The 24,991-nt window shown below is 42.8% G+C and overlaps 1 protein-coding gene across 1 annotated transcript in view; it reads left to right on the forward strand.

The window, feature by feature from the left end:
- Positions 1–24,991, forward strand: part of DRC11 (dynein regulatory complex subunit 11) — a 159,845-nt gene that overhangs the window by 91,406 nt on the left and 43,448 nt on the right. The window contains exons 10-13 of the mRNA XM_087424506.1: positions 5,462–5,568; positions 5,737–5,835; positions 14,494–14,561; positions 17,614–17,696. Of these exons, the coding sequence (XP_087280632.1) occupies positions 5,462–5,568; positions 5,737–5,835; positions 14,494–14,561; positions 17,614–17,696 (357 nt within the window). The remainder of the gene's footprint in view (positions 1–5,461; positions 5,569–5,736; positions 5,836–14,493; positions 14,562–17,613; positions 17,697–24,991) is intronic.

Consider the following 24,991-nt stretch of genomic DNA (forward strand, 5'->3'; position numbering starts at 1 on the left):
CATCTCATTTAATCTTCACAAGAACCAGCAGAGGTAAACATCACTATCCCACTATTGGCAGGTACTGATATTCAACTTTGAGAATTTATCAGCTCTTTAATGGACAGCGGTGCAGAGCAGTTGCTATCAAATCCTCCATTCACTTACATATTCATTCAACAAACACTGATTGTCTCTAATGTGCCAGGTGCAAAGCTAGCCTGGAGATACAAAGATGGCACATGCCATCAAAACATGATATACCAGGTGCCATGGCGGTGGATGGGGGGACAGTGGCCTCAGTTGGGTGGCCTGTGTAAAGTAGTGTGGCGACAGCAACATCCAATGGGCCCAGCCAGGAATGACAGTAGTCCATGCAGTAGGGTCACAGGCCTGGCTGGGGGGTGCCACCAGAACTCAGGGGTGTGGCTGCAGCGATAGCTGCCATTTCATCAAGACACTACTTTGCATGCCATTATTTTTGCTCTGTACAACCACCCTCATTTGTTTCGTATTCTACGTGTGTGTCACCGACCTTCAAGATAATTTTCCACGCCTTCGAACACATCAGATCATTTACTGGTTCATTTTCTCCGGAAGACCTCGCTCTTGGGCCTGTCAGCTGTCACCCTTGGGCCTCACTTCTCCTGACAGTCACTCCCTCATTTTGCTGTTCCCCTCACTTTGGTGGAGCCGTCCTGCAGGGTGTCCAGGGAGGGGCTACCAGAGGGGCGTCCCGGGAGCCAGGGACATCTACATATCGTCCCACGCTCACACTCAGACGACGGAGTCCCCCGGGGTCTGGAAGGCCTGACCCCTTCTCGCCTGATGTAACTACGTGGAGAAAATACCGGAGAAAGAAAGAAAAGTGAGAGAGAGCCGGATCCTCATCCACCATAACAGGAAGTCAGGAGCTCATGTCCAAAACTGGTAAATCAAGAAGAAGCAGACTAAGCATATTATTTAGACGTTAGGAGAAGAACCGAGAAACAGCTAAGAGCTCACATGAAGCTAGATCCCTTCACACTCTGCTCTTCCTCCCACAAGCCAATCACACTCCTGCCTCAGGGCCCTCGTACTTTCTGTTCCCCTTGCCTGAAATCCTGGTCCCTGCAGGCCTTCCCTGAGAACCATGTGGGATAACAGTCTCCCCACCTCACCCTGTGCCCCACTCCTGACCCTGCTTCACTTACCTCCGTCTGACTTCGATGTTTGTGTGTGTGTGTGGGTGTGTGTGGGTGTGTGTATCTGTGTAAGTGTTTGCTGTCTCCTGGCAGTGGGAGGCCAGGTCCATGAGGGCAGGGCCTTCCACTATTGGCCTGCTCTGAGAGCAGTGCCTGGGCCATAATGGGGCTCAAAAAAGTCATGAATTAAATAACTTATGAATAAATTATTTATAAATTAAATAATCTATGAATAAATCTGAATTTACTCAATGCATTTTTTAATGAATGAATGACCACAGGGCTGAATGTCATTGGGCAGTGTCACTGGAAGGCGGACAGAGTTAGACTGTTTTTTATTATAATCCTTTTCATACTCTCTGACTTTATTAAAACAATGTGCATGTATTATTTTGATAAAAGCAAATCTTAACGTTGGGGAACTCTAATGTTCCCATGAGAAACCAAATCTGCAACCTGCTGACCCACCCAGAAAAGGGCGTTTTGTGTAATATCTGTTTCCATTAAGGCTAAAAAACCAAGCATTGGTCACTCGGGGACCAAAAACAGGAAGTGTCCTTTTCCCGGTGGGATGCTGGCTGCGTCATCCGCCAGGTCTTTAGTCACTTAAAGAAATTAAATGTCTTTGTCTTAGAATTCTTTTCTTAGAAATCAAAGGTTTTCCTTTTCAAATAAAACATTAGCATTTTAATCACTGAGATTAAGCCCCCCTTCTCCGTCACCTCCGAAGTGTGAAACCTCGGCAGCCTGCTTTTCAGTGTCTCGGGATAAAAGCTCATTCTGGGCTGCAGGAGAGAGCGGGCGATTGTCGAGCTTTGAGGGCTGTGAATAGCTTCCTGCGTTTATAAATGTCCATGAAATTCCTGAAGGGATTGAGAGGTGCCCTGTGCAAAAGTGTCATGAGAAAAGCAAAGTTGCAGTGGAAGACTCAGTCCATTTAAATGGTCTGGAGGTGAAACTGACAGAGGCTGCTTCGCTCTGCTCTATGTGCGAAATAGAGTTACAACTCCAGACGGAGAATGTTACGAGGTACGGTGGTTTTTTTTTTTTGCATAAATAATCACGTCCTGATTTCCTTTCTGGTAAATATTCTGTGTTCCTTTCACTTTCAAATGCATCACTTCCAATTTTAGTAAATCTATCTAGTGAAACAGCAAAGCAGCTTCCTTTAAATAACAAAGCTATTTTGCTTTAAAACATCCTAATGAAATAAGGAAGTGTGCTGTTGGAGAAGATTTAGTCACCATACACGGGGAAAATCTGTTAGAAAAGAATTATTAGTAGATGGCACATTTTAACACATTTAAACCATTTATAGTATTTTCAAGGTGGAAAGCGTACAATTTTAAATACATAAAAAGAAGAATTATATTACCGTTAACATTTTAAAGTTTCCCACAGTTTAGGCTTATGTACATTTCAGAAAACATACTGAAAATGAGCAAAGACCTTCAAAGGAGGAAACTGTAAACTAGCTGAGCCTTCAGTGTACCCACACCCGACAAGCGAACCTCAAAATCCACCTTCTAGGGTTTCAGGGCAAAGAACAAACTCTCGGATATTTATGACTTTAGACATTTTTCACATCAGTGGGCTGATATAGACAATTTATGCCATGCATATTTTTCATGCCCTGACTGTAAAAAATAGGAGAGACCTCTCTGGCGCTCACTCACGAGAATATGATTTAAAATCATGAAAATTCAGCTCCCAGATTTCCATCCATTTCCCGTGTTCCCATTCCTGCCACGCATGGCCCCCATCAGCCCTTTTCGGGTTTTCTCCCCTTTGGTCTTCACACCTCACTCCAGGCTGGTCACCTGCCCCGTCTGGGTGATGACACTCCTTGAACTTCGGTCCTCACCTCTGAGGACCCTCTCCCGACCCCATCATCCCATCCCATCGTCTCTGCCCCAATGACTGGGCCACCTGTCACGTGGCTGCCCTGCAAGAGAAGGACATGTGGGTGAATCAGTTCTACGAAAATTTTACCACCTTTGTGATTTATTTCTTGTCTATTTCTTATAAGTCCTCATTAGCCACTCTAGAAGAAATTTGGGTCCTTTCATCATCATTGTCTTTAAAAAATCTGCCCCCACAAATTTGCATCACCCATAGGCTTCTTCTTCATATCTTCTGGGCAGAGACCGTGGTCAGCCAGCAACTGGCATAGTCCTGCCCAGGCCACACTCCCCTTGGTCCACTGGTGGGAAGGTGGTGAGCCTGTGAGCGCTTGCTGGACCTGGTATCCAGATAGGCTCTGCTCCAGCCAACCCTTCTGCTGAGCCAACAGTCCCACCGTCTGTCCAGGAAGTGAGGTGGGCCTGCCTGACGTGTGTGGCAACGTCTTGCAATGACCATCTGCGCCTCCAGAAATTTCCATGCCAACCACTGGGAGCAGCATCAGGGTCTTCAGCCTGTGGCTTGTGGACCTGACTCACAGTTTTGGAAAACTGGCACTGTATTTCCATGTCCCATCTTCCTTCCTACAGTTGTTCTACCCTGGGTCCTGACTCTGATCACCCTAAGAGGACATATTCACTGGCCCTCCTACAGTTGTCCTACCCTGGGTCCTGACTCTGATCACCCTAAGAGGACACATTCACTGGCCCTCAGGGCTCCATCACTTCCACAGTGCTGACGTGTGTCTGCTCTTTGGACACAGGTATTCCTAGAGCACAGCTGTCCTGCATGGTTCCTCTCCCCTTGGGAGGTAGAGATTGTCCATAAGGAGATGAAGACTGTAAGACCAACAGCTGGTACGTGGTAGGATGGTGGTTTCACCTGACCTCTAACCATGGGCTGTGCTGCGTCAGATGGGCGGGCATCAGATGGCCGAAGCCCTCGGGACAATTATCTGCCCACCCTCCAGTTCTGAGTTGTGCATCAGAATATCGTTGCCATTTTTCTCCGTCTCTCCAGGATCTGCAGCTTTTCCTGGATCACACCGTGTCTTGTCCCTTCCCCTTTCATTTCTCACCCCTTTTGCCAATCCTGGTCCCCTGTGATTTATTCAGAGATTCGATCCTCCTTTCTCATTTGCCTACATGGCTCTCTAGGCACCTTCTCTGCTCTCAGTCTTCACGGTTGACCCCTCTTGCTGTCTGTAGCACCCAGACGTGTGTTTCTGTCTGTGACTGTGACGTCCTCTCTGTGTTGACTTTAAGCTCTACCCCTCCCTTCTTGGCCAGCTGCGTCAGGGGGACACGCTCCTGGCCAGCCTCAGGACTCTTTGCCATGTTTGTAGGGGAAGCTGTGGTTGAGAAACCTCTATCCTGTTCATTCACACCATCACCTGCCATCAGGCCCCACATGATCCCCTTTCTTCCAAAGTCGTAGTCATTGTCAGACGAAGGTGGGGAAGCCTCTACCTGGGCCCCTGTGGCCCTCAGTTGCCTTCCCAAGTTGAAGAGCATCACTGCCCTAAAGATGAGCTCCCAGTGAAGTGGCCGAGCTGGGTGGTGGTTGCAGGTTTGGTTCCAGCGAATTTCCATCCCACTCTGAACACAGATTCCAGGAAAAGATCTCATTTCCCAAACTGACAAGGCTCGTCTCCCATGGGAGATCCCCCCAAGTCTCACTGCCAGGATCCAGTCGATCAGCACCACGGCGCACATTTGGAATTTCCCTTCTGAGAAATGAGCTGTATTTCCATTCCAGTGATACAAAATTATCCTCATTTTCTCTAGGGTCACATTTCTGTAACCATATTCCTTAAAGCCAGGGTAAAGCAAGAGGGAAATGTAAACTATGTATGATTTCAAAAAGATCCAAAAAGTAATTCAAAAATACAGCTGTTGAATTATAGGAAAATACTGGCTACTTGTGTGTTCCGTGTTGTCTTTTAATAGGGGGCCAGGGAAAACTACTGGGGAGCTGAACTAGCAACAAAATCTGTCATATTTTAGTGCATTGTTTAAATAATTAAAGTAATATAAAACATATTACGAAAATAGTCATCTGTTATTGTATAATCCCACCATTAACATACTGGTTTTCACATAGTTATAATCATGTAGAAGGATTCTGTTTGTATCAGACTTTTTTATTTGATATTTTCACGTTAGCGGTTTTCTTCTTTAATTTTTAGACATTACAAAAGCCTGTTACTTCCATTTGGGAAGTGGAAGAAAAGAGCATATTAATCCCATCACTCTCTGCTTACTTTATTCAAACTTTTATTCCATGCAACAGGACAGAAAATCAAGCTTGTGTTTCCTATGGCAATAACTGCTTTCGTTAACCTTCATGCTGAAAAACATGTCCATTTCCTTTTTCTTTATCCCTCTGGAGTATAGACATGTGGAAGAATAAAGATGAATCGTGGAATTTCCCCCAGGACTATGACCCGGAACTGATCAAAGAGGAGAAGCGGAAGGAACTGGAGTCAGAAATCCGGGTGCAGGTAAAACGACATTTATGTCGTGCTCATAACAAGTCGTTAACTGCAGCCATCTATGTTTTTACAGCTTCCCGTTAATGACCTACCCAGAATTTAAGCTGTTTTTAAACTTCACAAAGAAAACTCAAGGCATGCGGTCGCTTAAACGTGGTGTGTTTTGTATTCACCTAGGTTGATGAGTTGATGAGACAAGAACTAAAAAACTTAAAACTAGCTGTGAACAGAGAAAAGGAATTACCAGTCAAAACAGGAAAGAAAGGAGGGAAAACGGTGAGTAGTGAATGGGTACGGGGGTTCAGGGATGAGGCAGTGGGCAGATTGAGATCATGAAAAGGAGCCCCTGCCCACACAGCCAGTGGCGTGTCCAGGAGTGCTGCCTGGCAGACCCTGGCTGTCCCTAGGCTGCTTCACAGGGACACGTCTTCCTCTGGTGAAGGAAGCTCTCAGGGTTGTGGGCTCATAAATGGGATGAATTCAACAGTCTGAAGTACCCGTCCCCGCCCCTCGTTGTTGCAGATTCATATCACCCAAGCCTCATCCCTAGGATAAGAACTATCAGAGAAGCCAGGGCATGTGCCCCAAATGCCCCCCATCTCTCCCTGTAGGTAGATCTGTAAGGGAGGCCAATGGCAATGAGCAAGTTCTTTGTGAGTAGGGGAATCAGAGCTAAAGGAAGCAGATGAAGTGAATTTTAAGCTGCCACCAATCCATCTCACAGTGTTTTAGAGTAGCCAGTTGTGTCCCAATATTCAGTTTACTTACTAGGACTTCCCCTTCCATTTTCATCCCAGATCCAGCCCAGCCCTTTGGGCCAGGATACTCGAGGTAGAGGGCCGAGACTTCCCCTCCCTGGCAGTGGTGGCGTGGACACAATCAACCTTTGCCGCATTGGTGGCTTTCTCAAGACCCCATGGCTGGCCAACACTTCTTGCGATTCACACACACTCTTAGAGTTTTTCATATATTCACCTGCATGAGTGTCTAGTTTTGCCAGCCCAGGGGCCATATGGTGTCTTTAGGATGACTCTATCCTGATATGTTTTATATTGATTTTATAGTTTAACTCAGAAAACAACTGAATATCCTTCATGGCCCTGTTCTGAGGATACATCACTGTAGCTTGGTGAGGGCCGTCTATAGGTTACTTTCTCATCAGTAGGTGAGGACACTTATTGAGGCCACCTAGTGACTCTATTAATGTCTTCCCTATCTGCAAAAAAGTGGTGTTTTAATGACTGAACATGGAAATCAAGACAAACAAAATGGGAAATGAAGATCGGACCTGGCTGTACCCCTCTGGCTGAAAATAGACTTTCTCCTTTTACCCAACAAACTGATTGTCATCCTGGCCCAAGATCAGCCTGGGCTTCCTCACCCTCCATTACTGCCCCCTTTCATTCCCTGCAGTCTGGTATCTCCCCTCATGATGTCATGATATGTCACAGATGGAGCTGCTGTGAATTTCCCTCTTGTGATTAAACTAGTTGAACACACAGTGGAGGCACTCAGGATACTCCCATAGATCAATGGTAATTGTGTGACTATAGAGTTTTGAGAACCCAGAATTCCAATCCAAGTGACCTAGATATGAACTTGGGAGACATAAATGTGATTTAATTTCATAAGCTGAAACTTAATTAACTATACTAAATCCCATCCTTAGAAAGACCATTAGCAGAAGGGGAGTGGTCAGCCTTGAACATAGAGAAAAAGAAAAAGGACTGAGAGGGATGGGATTTGACAGCATCGAGCATTATCCAGAGAAAGTGACTTGATCAGAGGTTTACAGCAGCCTGAGTGGTCCTTTCAAAATACAAATCTCATCTTAGCACTCCATGATGAAACCCTTCAGTGCCATCCCAATTCCCCAAGGATAAAGATAACAGTCTTCAGCCAAGCTTACAAGGCCATGTCTGACATAGCCAGTGCCCTCTTCTCCAGGCTCATCATCCTCCTGTCCCTCCCTGGATGCACTCCAGCATCCTGACCTTCTTGTTTGTCCCTCAAACACACTGTGCTGCCTCCCACCGCAGGGCCTTTGCCCATGCTATTCTCTCTCAAGAACTGTCTTGATATTCCCCACCCCCAATCTCTAGCCTAGTTAACTCCTATTCATCCCTTCGGTCTCAATCTAAGCCCTTCTTCCTCAGGGAAGCCTTCTGGGACCCCCAGAGTAGGTCTGGTTTCTCTGCATACACATAGCACTGTGTACCGTGTCTTCCTGGTGTTTTAGCATAGTTTTAATGTTATATTTATTAGTGGGATCATTTTATTAGTGTCTGCCTTCTCGACTCTACTGAAGGGCCATGAATGCAGAGACTGTATAACTGTGTCTCTTTTGCTCACCATTGTAACCCTTTCTGGCACATAGTAATTCCTTAACACATATTATTGAACAAATTAATTTGTCAAATCTAGATCCTATACAGATTGATCCATATATGATAAATATGTGCCTCAGGATGACACAGTATGGCATCAGTAGCAATTCACAGCATCTAGCCCCTTCCTTTGCTGATTCTGTACGCACCAAGCAAGCTTCTGATGAGTTATTGTAGTTTGATATTGATTTTTGTGTAAGAGGGAAGTCTACAAGGTCTTGGCAATTATGTTTCTCATTAAAAGTGAATCAACTTACATTACAGTCTATTCCACTTTCTCTTGTGATTTGGAGATCCAAAATCAGATCTTGGGGTACAGATCATCTTTATTAATTCTTTTATTCAATAAGTATTTATTGAGCACCATATGCCACATACACATCAAGGCATTCACAGTACAGAAGAGAACAAGACAGACAAAGCATCTGTACTAGTGAAAGCAAGTTTCCAGATCTGCAGGACTGTGGATCGACCCTGGATGTGCTGTCATCCCCATGATGACATCACTGGGTGAGGTCCTGCCTCTCAGAAGCCATCTCTCTCTTGAGTTCCTCTCCTGTTCTAATCACAAAAGCTTTAAAGACGTAGGAGTTCCTGGAGAAGCTCTGAAGCTCCTTGAGGGGAACATTCTTGGCTGACTCTATTTTTTGTATTCCCCAGAGTGCTAGCATATATAAATGGAAAAAATGTCATGAATAAACAGAAATTTATGATCTACTTTTAAAAGAAACAAATGAACATACTACAACTGAAAAATGCAGTGTCAAAAATTAAGAACTCTTCTGACTGGTTTCACGGCAGCATGGACCTAGCAGAAGACAGGTTGAACTCAAAGACAAGTCAGTAGGAAATCCAAGTTGAAGCACAGAAAGAACAAAGAATATAGAGAACAGAACAGAGAATAAAAGAGATTTGAAACATGGTCAACAGTTGTAATATATGTGTAATTGGTATCCCCAAAAAAAGGAGAATGGGATAGAAGTAATATATGAAAAAGTAATACCTGAGAATTTTCCAAATCAGATGAGACATAAAGCCACAAATTCAATAATCTCAGTGAAGTCTAAGAAAGATGAATACAAAGAAAATCACATCTAGACACGTCGTAGTCAAAATGCTGAAAGTCAAAGATAAAAGGCAAAATCTTACTAGATTTTTTTTAAAGACACATTTCTTCCAGGGAAACAAAAATAAGAATGACTACTGACTTTCTCAACAGAAACTATGGAAGCCAGAAGGAAATGAATGATATTTTTAAAGATTGGAAAGAAATAGCTGCCAACCTAGAATTCTATACCCAGTGAAAATAGTCTTCCAAAATGAAAATAAAATAGAGGTGTTCCCAGACAAACAAAATCTTGGAGGACTTATCAGCAGCAGACCCATAATATGAAAATACCAAAAGGATATTCTTCAGGCTGAAGGAAAATGATCCCAGATGGAAGAAATGGAAGAAGGGATGATCAGCTCTTAAAAATGTAAATATTTGGGTAAGTATAAAAGACTAATTACTTGTAAAATATTCTGTTTTTTAAAGCAAGAATAATAAAGTCTTATGTGTTTACAACATACGTAGAAATAAAATATATGCCAACAGCAACAGAAAAGTTGGGTAAGGATAAATGGACTTACGAGGTTATTGTATTATTCAGGGCATCATAGAGTGCTAATTCAAGGTAAATTGTAACAAGTTAATAATATATTTTGTAGTATTTTTTAAATGATACCAGAATGTATAACAAAAAGTAATAGGAAAGATAACGTGGAAAAATAAAAAATAATTACTCTAAAAGAATATGGAAAAGGGAAAGTAAGAGAAAATAAAAACAGACTGGACAGTTAGAAAAGAAATATGATGATGACAGAATTAAACCCAACTAAATCCTAGTTACACGAAATACAAATGGGCTAAATTTTCTAATTAAAAGATAATGATTGCCAGACTGGATTTAAAAAAAACTCAACTATATGCTGTTTACAAGAAACACACTTTAAACATAAAGACTAGATAGGTTGAAAATAAAAGGATGGTAAAGTATAAACCATCAAAGCACTAACCAAAATATAACTAGTGTAGATCAATTAGTATCAGACAAAGCAAGCTTTAAAGGCAAAAAAAAAGTATTTGGAGAGATAAGCATATTTTATTTATTTAAATATCTGAAAATATAAAAATGTCCAGTAAACAAGAAGATAGAACAATCCTAAATTTGTCTGCGTCTAATAATGGCTAGAGACTGCGCGACCCAAATATGACATGGTGGTGAGTTCCTTAGATTTTATTTTTGCCTTATATATTCTAGACTTAGAGCTGAGGCCCACAGCCTGGAAATGCCAAGGGGGACAGATAAATAAAGCCCCTACAGAAGCCTACTGTCTCTAGCCAGAGGACTGAGAAAGAGGAAGGCTAACAAGAGAGAAAGCTTTTAAATAATAACCACCCTGCTCCAGCCAAACACCAAAGAAAAAACTGGCCCCACTGCAGTACACACCAGCAGAGGCTGCATGGGGAGCCTAGACTTCTACTCTCATGAGGATGTATGGAAGCAACCCAACACCCCACCAAACTGGTGTCAGAGAAGGCCACATAAGGAACCAAGACTCATCCCTGCTGACTGGTAGTGAGGCCCTCCTATCCACCATGTCAGTGGAGACAACATGGGGAATCAGTCTGGACATCCTCCCTAACCAGCAATAAAAAGGCATGCCTCCATCCCCACTGGGATGGGTCAGAGGAGGCCTCGCAGAGAGTCAGGACTTTTACTAATTCCCAGTGGTAATAAGGCCGTCTCTACCATAGTGTCAGTGGAGACCACATGGGGAGCCAGAACTCCCACCCCCACCCAGCAATAATAAGGAGCCCCTCCCCACAGTGGAGTGGAGAACCTGGACTTCTCCCTCCACCTGGCAGTAACAGCATGGCGCACACACACACACCCAATTCCTCTGCCAGAGCAGTGTCAGAGATAGTCAGTTAAAAGATGACATCTAAATAAGATTCAGAGCCTCATAGCATAATACAAGAATGTCCAGATTTCAATTGAAAGTCACTCATCATATAAGAACCTGGAAGATCTCAAACTGAAGGAAAACAGACAATCAAAAGATGCCAAGTCTGAGATGTCAGAGATGTTAGAATTATCTGACAAGCGTTTTAAGCCAGCCATAATTAAAATGCTTCCATGAGCAATTATAAAGTTGCTAGAAACAAATGAAAAAAATAGAGAGCTGGCCTCATGGCCTAGTGGTTAAGTTCAATGCACTCTGCTTTGGTGGCCCAGGTTTGAATCATGGGCATGAACCTACACCACTCAACGGTGGCCATGCTGTGGCAGCATCCCATATACAAAATAGAGGAAGATGGGCACAGATGTTAGCTCAGGGCGAATCTTCCTCAAGCAAAAAGAGGAAGATTGGCAACAGATTTTAGCTTAGGGTGAATCTTCCTCAGCAAAAAAAAAAAAAAAATAGAAAGCCTCAGCAAAAAAGTAGAAGAGATAAAGAAGAACCAATGGAAATTTTAGAACTGGGAAGTGCAGTATCCAAAATATTCTGCTCAACAGTAGAATAGAGAAGACAGAGGGAAGAATCAGTGAATTGGAAAATAGAACAGTAGAAATTACCCAATCTGAACAACAGGGAAAATCAACCAAAAAAAAATTAGTAAACAGAATTAGGGACCTGCAGGATCATTAAAAAATATAAAATTCAATTAAAAATACAGTACCATTTAAAATCACTCAAAAATTAAATACTTAGGTGTAAATCTAATAAAACATGTATAGAACTTACATGCTTAAACTACACAATGCTGATGAAAAAAATCAAAGAAGAGCTAAATAGATGGACATACCATGTTCATGGATTGGAAGACAAAATGTAGTAAAGATGTCAATTCCCTGCACAATGATATACAGGCCTAATCCAATTCTTATCAAAATCCTAGAAAGATAATTTATAGACATAGACAAGATTATCCTAAAATTTATGTGGGAAGACAATGGAACTAGAATAGCTAAACCAATTTTGAAAAAGAGGAATAAAGTGAAAAGGATCCATCTACCCAATTTCAAGGCTTATTATACAGTAATCGAGACTGTGTGCTCTTGGTAGAGGGATAGACACATAGATCAATGGAGCAGAACAGAGAACTCAGAAATAGGCCCACACAAATACTCACTACTGATTTTTGACGAAAGTGTAAAAATTCAAGGAAGGAAGGATAATCTTTTCAATAAATGGTGCTGGAGCAATTGGACATCCATAGACAAAAAAAAATAAAAATGAACCTTTACCCATGTCTCACACGTTATACAAAAATTAACTCAAAATGGATCATGGACTTAAATGTCAAATGTAAAACTATAAAACTTTCAGAAAGAAATATAGGAGAAGATCGTTGAACCTAAGGCTAGGCAAAGAGTTCTTAGAATTAACACCGAAAGCACAATCCATAAAAGGAAAACGTGGACTTCATCAAAATTAAAAACTTTTGTTCTGTGAAAGACCCTATGAGGAGGATGAAAAGACAAGCTGCAGATTGGAAGAAAATATTTGCAAATCATATATCTGACATGGAGCTAGTATATAAAACACACAAAGAACTCTCAAAACTCAACAGTTAAAAAACAAACAATCCAATAAGAAAATGAGCAAAAGACATGAAGAGGCATTTCACTGAAGTGGGCCTCAGAGGGCAAATCAGCACATGAAAAGATGTTCAACCCTATGCACCATTAGGAAAATGCAAATTAAATTCAGGATGAGAGATCGATACACACCCATTAGGAGGGCTAAAATAAAAATAATGGCAACACCGGTTGCTGGAGAGGATGGGGAGAAACTGGGTCTTTTATACATTATTGGTGGGAACGTAAAATGGTATAACCACTCTGAAAAAAGTTTGGTGTTTCTTAAAAAAATCAAACATACAACAACCCAGCAATTGCACACATGGGCATTTCTCCCAGAGAAACAAAGACACACACACACACACACACACACACACACACACACACACTCATTTATAGCACCTTAGTCAATCTAGCCCCAAACTGGAAATAGCAATAAAAATGAAGGAACTATTGATACATATAATGACCTGGACAATTGTAGTGAGTGAAAAGCAAAAACATTATATACAATGTGATTCTGTTGATAGAACATTCTTGAAAGGACAAAATTATAGAAATAGACACAGATTAGTGGTTTGCAAGGGTTAAAGATGGAGCAGTCATGGGAGGGAAGTCAGTGCAACTATGGAAGGGCAGCCTGAGGGATCCCTGTGGTGATAGAAACATTCTGGATCTCATTTGTGGATGTCAAGATCAATATCCTGGTTGTGATCTTGTAAAGCAGTTCTGCAAGATGTTACCACTGGGAGAAACCTGGTAAAGGGGACACAGTATCTCTCTGTATTATTTGTTACAACTGCATGTGAATCTACCATTATCTCAAAATAGAAAATTTAATTTTTAAAAAACTGAAGAACATGAAGTATAGCTGCTCTGTGCAACCACATAAGTGAATCTTGCAGTCATAGTATTGACTGAAAGGAGCCAGACATAAAAGAGTTTAAATTGCGTGAGTTCATGTGCAAGAACAGGTGCTATCAATCTACAGTGAAGTCAGAATAGTGTTACCTACAGACTGGAGAGCAGCATCAGAGAGAGTTCAGAGGTGATGAAAACATGTTCTCTATTTTGAACTGGGTGGCGGTTATATGGTTATATGTAAAAATTAAACGTAAATGTTAATCAGCTTGTACGTGGGTATACTTTACTGTACACAAATTATACTGCGATAAAATAATAAATGAATGAATGAATAAGGAAATGGACAGGGAGGAGTGAAAGAGAGTGGAGCGTTAAGAAAGGGTCAGTCTTGTGTGATGGGGAACATGAGTCATCTGAGGCCTGAGACAGAAGAGGAGCTGGGAAGGGAAGGTAGAGGCCAGGCTGGAGAAACTTCGTACACCCATGCTAAGGAATTTTAACTTTATCCTGTGGGCAGTGGGGAGATACTGATGGATATTTTAAACAGAATAGTGAAGCAATCAGTACTGTTTTAAAGATCACATTCAAGCACTTCCCTCAAGCTGTCACAAGCATCTGACTACAGAGCCCTTTGGGAACCAGATTTGGGGCCGGATGCTAACAGAGAGAGGTGACTGGGTACCAAGGACAAGCATGGCTTGATTGCCCGTGCTCGCAGCCCTCTCATCCTTTGTAGTACACTGTGCGCGGCCCAGAGAAAGAGAACCAGAATGCTTGGGGCAGGATGGACGTTAGGTCCTGTGCAGATGTCACAGTGGTGACCTCATTTTCTATCCACCCAGGGACATGTCCACATAAGCAACTTGGAATTTTCTGGGCCAATCCCTACATTCATGGAAACATTGCAACTCTATGTTCAGTGTACCACAGTTGACTTCTTGCCTCCCATTCCCCACCACCACCACCAAAAATCAGCTTCCTTTCGCTAAGTTATAGAGCTAATTTGCTCACTTGTTTTTACTAAATTGTTGGTTATTTCCATTTTCTTCCAGAAAAAGAAAGAGAAGAAAGGCAAAAAAGGGAAAAAGGGGAAGAAGGATAAAGATCTGACGGCTGACAGGTGAGGAAGGCACCTGCTTTGCTGTAGTGCATGTGAGAAGGGGAGGGCACCCCAGAGAAGAGCACAGGACACAGCCTAAGTCCTCGGCCTTGGCCTGGGAAAGGCACCCTTGTCTGGTACACCACACTCCCTTCATCCTTGAAGAGTGTCAAGGGAAAACTACTGGACCACTCTGCGGTCCTGTACAAAGAGCAGTATCCCAGGCTGGAGAGATGCTCGCCAAGAGGATGGGCACAGAAGGCAGGCTTGGGCCCCATCGCTTCTGAGATCATGTGACTCTTTCTAAGTTTAAAAATTCATTGGGTTCTTAAGAAATTGTTTAAGAATTAGCATCCTAATCCAACTTTCGAGGAAAGACTGAGACTCTGAGTTCCTTGAGGGCAGGGACAGTTCCTATTTACCTTCACGTCCTGGGCTCAGCCCGCTGAGGCCTTTCACACGTGCTCATTGGAGGAAAGACAAGGTTTAGTCTCAAAAGGGATATTTTCCATTTCCTTGAGCTTCATTGGCTGAACTTTGATACTAATGAATAATTTTAAATGCTTATTTTTTAAGCTGAAATAGCCCTTCAGTGCTTTAACATTGGAAAAAAATAGGACCTAAGTTTTCAAATATTTTCAAGGAATTTAAATAAAAGCCCTAATAAAGAATGTCAGTAATCATTTTGAATGCATACCTTTCTTCCCATCGGTTTGTTAATGGGTAACACATGTTGCTCCCCTGTTTTGGGGTGTTCCCTAGCCCCCCTTGGGTCCCAGTGATACATTCCCAAACTCTACTTAAGATCCACAGGAGAGCAAGCCAGCTTGGAAGTGTCCACAGGGAAGAGGAGGCCATAGCACCCCAGAACTAGTGCACAAGCCTGGAGCCCTGGCAAGTAGCCTCTGGAAAGGCAGCCAGACGGGATGAGGGCTTTGGCTCTGTAGAGACAAGTCTCCCGCAGGATATCCCTAGAAGTCTGTGGGTTTCCTCCCTTAAGGTTCCATCGTTTGGAGAAAGATTCAGGGTCAAGATGCTGTGGCTGACAGCTGCCTAATAGGGACCTTGTCAGCATCCTACCACTCAGGAGCCCAGTTCCTGGGGAGGCACACACCCGTCCCTGCACCAGCACTCACGCCTCCTGGGGACACAATAAGCATCATAGTCCCTTCCTTGAAGATGGTCCAGCTCATGCATGCACATAGTGCCACAGGCATCTTCTGGTAATTTTTTTTACACTTTTCTTCTTTTTTCTTACATTAGTCCCCAAGCCAAGTATAGTCTTTCAGGTGAAGAAGATCATGCTAAATGTCTTATCCAATGACAACCCAGAGCTAAAATCAAATCTACCAATCAAACCCGACCACTAAGTTGAAATTATTCATTCACATTCTCTTGCGTTTAAAGTATCACTTTACCAAATAAAATGCTGCTATAGCAATATAGACCCCACACATGTGATTCATGGACAATATCCATTAGACATTGAATATATTCTTGGCGTATGTTTCCCTACAGTTGAACTATCATAAATGGGCTGCAAGCAATTCTCTAGTGGAACGAAGAGAGCCCAATAGTATTTCATTCACTTTTATGCCCCAAAGTACAGAAATACCTGGTCATCTCATTCCTGGAAGACTTTTCATTTTAGTTCTAAAGACTCTATGTCACGAGAGTGGGTCTAGTTCTCTGCCAAGCACTGTGAGACAACTTCTGTTTGTCTCATCAAGTTAATATAAACCTTAAACCAGTATTTTTATCATAGTTTAATGTAGCTTTTAAGTTGAAAATGTTTTATTCCATAACAAGAGTTCATGTCACTGGAAATATCCAAATATAATAGGTTTGTGTTCGGGGCTTCTTAGTATATTTTGTTTTGAGCATTTTAGAGAATCTTCTTCAATTTTATGTTAATATTTCATGCATACATTATATGTTTATATTAAATCAGTATTCAAGTTAAAACACTACAGTTAATACTTCCTTGATAAGTCAGATACTGTTATCCCAAATTCCATTACAATTAAAACTTTCTTAAATCTCAGCAGAGGGCACACTATTTTAAGTATATTTGATAAAATAAAATTCCAGTCAATCAAAGACTGGGACCATTGAATTAACATTTATCTCAATGGGATTTGGTTTGAATCTAACTGATGTTCTTGAGTCTCTTTTAATCACTAACCTGGATCATAGAACAGTCGAAGAACTGTTTACATAGACTTATATTTACAGTTCTTCAGTCTAAAGAAAGATGAGGGTAGAAACAAAGAATAAGGCCCATAGAAAAGAATAAGGAAAAGACAAAACATCTCAAAGGATTATTCTGAACAATGTTTGAGCTTGACCTCTTTGGATTCCTGCAAGCCAAGCCCCTGTTAATTTCATTGAGAGTTTCATTCATTAAATGGGATACGATCTCCATTTTTCCCTCAGTTAGTATAAATTACCAGTGCGCTGGCTATATGCCCAAGGTCCTCTTAGAGAAGTGGTTTTGACATCTGTAAACACTGTGGAGAAGTATAACATCCTCCTAAAAAATCATCACACTCACAGCTTTAGACATTTTATCTTCCATGTTAGAATTATTTCCAGTATAAGCCTTTGTTCTTTATAGATACTTCTTTTAAACTATTATGCTATTGGGTGAAAAGGAAACATCAATTTCATGAAGAATTAATGATCTACTACGACTTGCAGATGCTAACTGAATATATAATTATGGGCCCACTGCATTACTGTTATTGGGTAATTTCTAATTCATATTTGTGCCATCATGGAGACTGATGAAAGGACAGACTGCAGGAGTTATAGCGGGTCTCAGATGCCCAAAGACATAATTCTTATTAATAGGAAACATCAGATATACACATGGATGAGTGGAAGTACTGTTTTTAAAAAGCCTAATTTATCCCCAAATTGTAGAAACACTTCAAAAGTCAATTTATTTGCATATATTCAAATATACTTTGCAGTAGGTCTGGTTAAAGTTCTCTGCATATGTGATGATTAACAGAAATACTGCTGGTCTTATGTGTGTGCTCCTGGAACAGATGGTCTGCTTTGTCCCTAGGACCATTGAATCTCTATATAAGGAGCTGGTGGAAGAAGGTTTACTGATCCAGGCTCTGAAAGTCAACCTCTCTGATTACATTGGTAAAGTACACAGAGAATAATGCACGTGTGTCACATATGTCACCCCTTGGGTTTTGAAGTCCCAGCAGCTGGAAATATGTTTCATTTGGTTTTTGTCCAAACCAAAACCTGGCCCATAGTGGCTTGCAGTAAATGTGTGTTGGATTGAATTGATTTGAATTCATTCTGTGCTGTGAACTAACGGGTCCAGCTCTCTCCCCTAATGTGGTAGAATCAGGTCATAGAACCAACTAGGAAGTTCCTTGGGGCATTCTCTCTGGCATAAGCTTAACTGAGGAAATGAAGGCTTGTACATGCTTTCATGTTTAAATAAAATGCCCTAGGGGGCAGCACCTGGTCCTTCCACAACACACAGTCCTCATAGGAGGAATTCCTTCCAGAAGGGGCCATCACAGATGTAGTTGGGAAGAAGGAGGTGGGGAGATTTGCTATCACCATCTTCAACTAATGTTTTTCTCTTAATTTTTGAAAAACAATATGATGACCTGAAAACACACTGAAAGCTTAAAATTTTTCATAATCCTACCACTCTAATGCAGGTATCATTTTCACTTTCATGCACCTACAGTGAACGAGGACATTTTCCTACATAACCACAAAAGGATAATCACACTCAGAAAATTTAACATTAATACGGTACTATTATCTAATATCTACTTAATAATCAATTTCCCCAGTAGTCCTAATAATGTCCTTTATAACTTCGTCTTTCTCAATCCAAAATCCAGTCAAGGATCGTGGATGTGATGGTCAAATTTTTTAGTCTCCTTTTGTTCCTTTGATCTAGAACACTTTCCAGCCTTTCCAGTCTTTCACAACACTGACATTTTTCAAGCGTCTGAGCTGTTTTACAGACTGTCCTTCAACTGAATTAGTTGGATGGTTTCCTCATGACTTGATTCAGGTTAAACAGTTTTGACAGGAAAACTACCTAGGTGATATTTGTCCTTCTCAGCGTTTCACACTGGGGTCACACGACGCCACTTTGTCCCATCACTGCTGATGTTAAGTTTAATCACTGGTGAAGGAGCTCTTCCCCAGATTTCTCCATTGTAAAGCTTCATTTTCCCCTTTGTAATTAATGAACAGTCTGTAGGGGGATGCTTTGAGGCTCTGGAGATTCTGTTCCCAAGTGTCTTAAAGGTTTTAGCATCCACTGATGTTTTATGCCACATTGATTATTGCTGTGGTGGCTGTAAATGGGGATATTCTATTTCTATCATCCCTTTTGTATTTATTAGTTATCATTCTTCTAAGAAGAGATTTCCCTCTCATCGTTCTTTTAGAATTGTCATGGTATCAGTGTGGACGTATGAATTCTCTCTTTTCTATTGTATTATCATCCATTTCCATCTTATTCTGTTGTTTACACTGACCCAATTTTGGCCTTTCTGAGCAAGAAGGCTGACGTTACCCTTTGATCAAAAAATGATTACTTTAATTCCTTTAAAATAAAGCCACATTTCCTTCTTGAGGGCTTGGAGGAGCCCCAATGTTTCCTATTAGCATAAAATTTTTACTAGAATATGTATTGGAATATGTATTGGGTTTCTATGTATGTGTTTCTTGTTCAAGTACTATAGAGTTTTCTTCTGGATTCCCTTGATTATGTTCTTTTAATTCTGTTAATATGAAAAAATAACACTTTTAGGGCCGGCCCCATGGCGCAAGCGGTTGGGTGTGTGTGCTCCGCTGCGGCGCCCAGGGTTCCCCGGTTCGGATCCTGGGCGTGCACCAACGCACTGCTTGTCGAGCCATGCTCTGGCGGCGTCCCATATAAAGTAGAGGAAGATGGGCACAGATGTTAGCTCAGGGCCAGTCTTCTTCAGCAAAAAGAGGAGGATTGGCATCAAATGTTGGCTCAGGGCTGATCTTCCTCACAAAATAATAAATAAATAAATGACACTTTTGTGTGTGTGTGTGTGTGTGTGTGTGTGTGTGTGTGAGGAAGATCAGCCCTGAGCTAACAGCCATGCTAATCCTCCTCTTTTTGCTGAGGAAGACCGGCTCTGAGCTAACATCTATTGCCAATCCTCCTCCTTTTTTTCCCCAAAGCCCCAGTAGATGGTTGTATGTCATAGTTGCACATCCTTCTAGTTGCTGTTAAATGACACTTTTAACAGAACCTATCTCTTTACTGGTGGCTGGGATCTGTGAGTTCTCTGCTCTTTGTCTGCTTTCTCCTTTCACATCCTGTCTGTTTTGCTCATCATTGAATTCCTAGTGTTTAGCACAATGCCTACCACAAGATAGAGTCTCAAAAACGTTAATGGACATGTTTCTCGTCTTCTTATTAATTTCTTATCCATCTTGGACTTTTTCAGTGATCTCTCTGTCCATTTCCAGGCAGCATCTTTAAGATGCCTAAGGGCAAAGGGAATGGGGTCAGCCACTTAAGAGTAACCTCCAATGAAAATGACGCAGTCTCACAAAATTAGTCAAATTGCCACAAGGGCTGTCTCCCTTCGGTCTTTTCCACATTTTCCTTATTTTTTCCCAGTTAAAGTCCTTAGCTTGAAAGATGGTAGTGGATCTTCCCAAATCCCCACATAAAAATAGACAGAGCAACTAGGTAGCAAAAACAAAACCCATGGACAACATTTATACCAAAACTAAATGACAGGGTTTCCCCTTAACCCTAAAGTACAAGCCTTTGGGGACACAGAGCAGAAGCACCCCGAAATAACCAACAAGCACTCACTGGACAGTACAGCAGGCCGAGCTGGAGCAGCAGCTGAACCCGGGAGGGGTTTGCCCACAGCAGTGGCAGATGGGGCAAAGGGATAAAATGAGGAGGCGTGAAGGGATGAGAGCAGACTCACCTCTGCACTCTCTGGAAAGTGACCTTCCACACTCCCTTGCCAGACAGGGCCTCACACTGGCAAGGAACTCGTGGGAGTAGGATCACAACTGAACAGGATAGGGGCAATAGAGATGAAAGAGAGAGAAGGTCCAGAAAAAAATGAGGGGAGGGGAACAGAGCCAGAACATCTAAGAAAGCAAGCCACCGTACTTTACCATATATGAAACAACAGAAGACGGGGCTCTCTGAAATTTAAAATCTATCCTGAACCAAAGTTTCTTCTAAAAATATAGAAATATTAAGTCACATAAGTTTAAGCAATGGAAAAGTTCAAGGTCAAAGCCCATGCAAATTTTCTATAAAAGAGAAAGGATCAAGAACAAATTAACCTCACAAAAAGACATGCCCATAAAGCAGACATAATCTTTCAAACCAAGCTGATATACATTGATGAAATTATAGAAGAGACGTAAGAACCTTCCTGAAGAATCTGCTAAGAAGGAGCTATAGACAACCAAAAATAACTGGAGAGACCTAACACAAGGAGTGGTGGTGAGCATTCACTATATACTTACTTATATAACTAAGACTGAGGGCTGTAAGGGAGAGTGTAATAGGTAATGGCTGTGTGCTCGGGCAATGTGGATGTAGTTCAACCACCAAAAATGGGGAAAGAAGAATTCGCACATACAAAAAATTTAACCATTTTCAGTTACCCTAAGTGGTATTGATAGTGTTGACTTTGTTATTATGAGGTTGTGTGTGTGGGGTGTAGTATAAGGTGAGAGAAAGCAAATGAGAAATTATGGGAATGTCTACCATCCCCTGTGTCCTTGGAGACTAATATTCTCCTGTGTGGAAGAACAGAGATATAGATGTAATATGGAAGGAGTTAAGTAAAAATTTATAATCCTGAATTTGAACCGGAAATGTGGGTTTTGACTCATGAGGTATTTTATCAGACACACACGTACATACACACACACGCACACACACATACACGCACACACCTATGGTGTGCTGACACCAGCTCACGAGAGCTGATCATTAACCTTTTTAGGAATTTTGTAAGGTGCTTGTGATGCGCACCACGGCATATGTGTCCTAGCCCTGTCCTTTGAAAATTCCTATAAATAACCATCAACCCAATAGCCGTGAGCATTCCTGGCTCCCAGATTATGGTGTCAAAATACCATTTCCCACTCAAAGAAACCCGTTTGCTGGAGAAATGGCTGGTTTCAGACAGGGACAGAAAATGTCAAGCATTGCCTGGAAGGAACATCCCATCATGTCAGATAGCAAGGAGGCTTTCAAAGATGACTAGGCTCATGGCAAAAAACCCTCAGGAGCCAAACTGAAGAAGCTCCCTCTGGCCAAAGACGGGATATTTTGAGCTCCAGTAAGGCTAAGAAATATATTGGAGTGAAATCCACAAAATATGTTTTTATTCACAATTTCATAGGATATAAAAAAACTAATTGGTCATCTTTGGAAGATGACAGGAAACTGGTTCATTGTCTTGAAAACTGATAAATAAGAGTCAAGCACTTGTCCTGCCTTACCTATGGGAACTATACCACCAGCTAACCAAATAGTCGATGAGGGACATATTTCTTTTTTAAATAAATTCAGCTAGTAAATGAAAATAAAAAGAATAGAATTAGGACATCACCATGTTGCTGCCCCCACTGGATCTGGGCAGTCGTCATCAATGGCTGCTAATGCCACAAAAGAGTGAAAACCAGACATTGTGTGCCTCCTGATGTAAAAACTAGCATGTCCTCTAGTCTTGCCAAAGGGCAAGCCCCTGGATCCAGCTGCCAGTTTGCAGGATGCACAGAGGAATATGGTGAGCCACTCTACGAGAATGCAGTCAGCCAAATCCAGACCATAAGAGAGGCTACAGGTCAAACGCCCAGGTTCTTCCGCAGATAGATTGTATTAGAGAAGAGAGAGAGAGAGGGGACCTGAAGGTTAAAATAGACTCAAAAGGCAGATCATAGCCTCTAAGCATGCTCCCTCAGTGATAGCTCGACGAAGAAATACAAGCCAGAGATGACTGTAAAACGGGGGACTCTCGTGGCTGTTGGCAGGAGAGAGAGCTGTGATTAGGACCGGGCACCTGGGGGAGAGTTGTTTCTGGGGTGGCTCAAGACGTGGTTTCATAACCTGGCCAGTGGTTGCCAGGGTGTTCATCTTACGATAATTCACTAAGCTACACGTTTATTTAGTGTGGTTTTCTGTGTCCATGTTTTATTTTGCAGTGAAAGGGGATTTTTGAAAAGATCCTTAGCTTGCCCTCTCAAGTAGGTGGTTAATACTCCATCATTCAGCTTCCGGTGTTGGCTGCTTGTGTGTCGTGCACTGGTCACCAGACTGGACTCCAGTTTGAGGTCCTGGGTAAAAGGGATGCACACACACACACACACACACACCTGTGTGATCGCAGGGCTGCAGCGTCGTTTTTCTTCTTATTTCTCCCAATGATGCTGTTGTGTGTCCGTCTGTCCTGTGCCAGAGTCCATCTGAGTCTGTATTGTATTCATACCTGCAATGTTCTCCTTAATCGCTCTAAGAATGGTAAACAGTTCTTTCCTAACCGTAACTGTTTATCTTACAGATTATTTGAAAGTCTTGTGTGCTCAGGTAAAGCCTTATCCAACCTTTTTTTTTGACCGTAGACTTTTCTCCTGGCATGCATGTTTCCTCATCCTTCCTTAGTCTGAGTTCGTTCATCTTGGCGGAATTGGACCACGTCGAGGCTCTTTTACAACCCCGTCTTTGGCTCCCCACCCTCGCATTTGGCACCCAGGAGCCGGCTTTCTCTGGAAGGGAGCTTTGATGTCTGACAGTCATTTGATTATTGACTGCTGCCTCCCCTAACCCATTTCTTTCTTTTTTTTAGTTCAGAAATAGTGGCCCTGTGCTAACATCTGTTGCCAATTTTCCTTTTTTTTTTCTTCCCAAAGCCCCACTACATAGTTGTGTGTCACAGTTGTAGAGTTGTAACTCTTCTGTGTAGGACGCCACCTCAGCATGGCTTGACGAGCAGTGAGTAAGTCCGCGCCCAGGATCCAAACCGGCGAACCGAGAGCCACCAAAGCAGAACACACGAACTTAACCGCTATGCCACCGGGCCAGCCAGCCCCTTTAACCCATTTCTGATTCTGGAACAGACCACCCCAAGCCTGCAGGTCCCCTTCTCCAGCCTGGAGTGTAGACTTCCCAAATCAGGGGAGCCTTTCCTAGTTAAATAAATGCAGTGAGGCTGTAAAATTTACCACCTGCCTCTGGAAAAGGCTCTGTTCTTAACACTCAGGGAGGTGGTGCCGCATCTTCTTGTCTAAAAAGAGAATTAACGAGAGAGGGATCCAGGCAGCCTACTCACCCTCAGGTTCCCTGATTTTAATATTATTTTCTTTGTTTCTCCTTAATGCTTTTACACAGAGGTACGGCCCAGCTGGTCTCTGCAATACCCATTCAACTTGTCCATGGGCCCCAGCTCCTAAAGCTGACCGCTCGGAGCACGTCTGTCCTGCACCCAGACAAGGAGGGCAGGGTGGGTGTTGGCTGCGCCTCACCAACTCCTCACGCAGGTGGGGCCGGAGCACTGACCCTCAGACACAGAACGCAGCCACACAGTTTGGACATTTGCCACTGGACCGGGAACACTCTACTCAGATCCAGCCCCACTCAGCACCCCCAGGACACAAAGTTGTTTTGGGGCGTTATGATTTGTAACTCTACTCTCTTCTAAAGACCACTCAAATCCAAATAGTGGTTAGAGTCACGCAGGTTAGGACTGAAAGAGACTGGAAAGAGCAGGAAACTGAAGCTCTCTAAGGTCTGGTTCCCCCAGGCCCAGCCCTCCTCCCCCACCACCCACCCCTGTTCCCTGCTCTGCTCCTGCACATCCACCCAGCTCCCAGCGCTGGCCCTGTGCCCAAAAGCAAGCTCCTGCCATAGCCTCAAGTGCGTGAGGAAGAGCACATTTAAATCACCTTAATTTGGCTTCCCAACTCCTAAACTGCCAAGGTTATTCAAATACAGTCCTCCTTATGAGCCCCCACCCCTACCTCCAGGACTCACCCAGGTCTCCAGTTCCCATGGAGTGCCCGGGGGCTGGGGAGATATTCTGGGCACTGGTGCCAGCTGAGACCCCACGGTGCCCCGGCCTGCAGGGGCCACTCAGGTCTGCCCGGACTCTCTCTTAGCAAGGAGCTCTCTCCCCGGCTCCCTCGTCCTCCCTGCCACCAGGGCACAGGGCTGATGCCCACTGCTCAAGGACACACTCACCAACTCTCTCTCCCCAGGCGAGGAGAGTGTCTCCTCCCTCCCACCTTCTGAAGGATGCTCGTCCTTTACGTAATCTTTCTGTGCCTCAGTTTCCACAATTGTAGGGCTAATGACAGCTACTGCCTCATTAAGTTGCGGTGAATATTTAATGAGTTAGGAGATGAGGCACTTGAGGCCGTGCTTGGCACAGCACTAG

This window comes from Ceratotherium simum, chromosome 37, assembly GCF_057802395.1.
Source record: "Ceratotherium simum simum isolate JZ-2026a chromosome 37, ASM5780239v1, whole genome shotgun sequence".
NCBI classification, from domain to species: domain Eukaryota; kingdom Metazoa; phylum Chordata; class Mammalia; order Perissodactyla; family Rhinocerotidae; genus Ceratotherium; species Ceratotherium simum.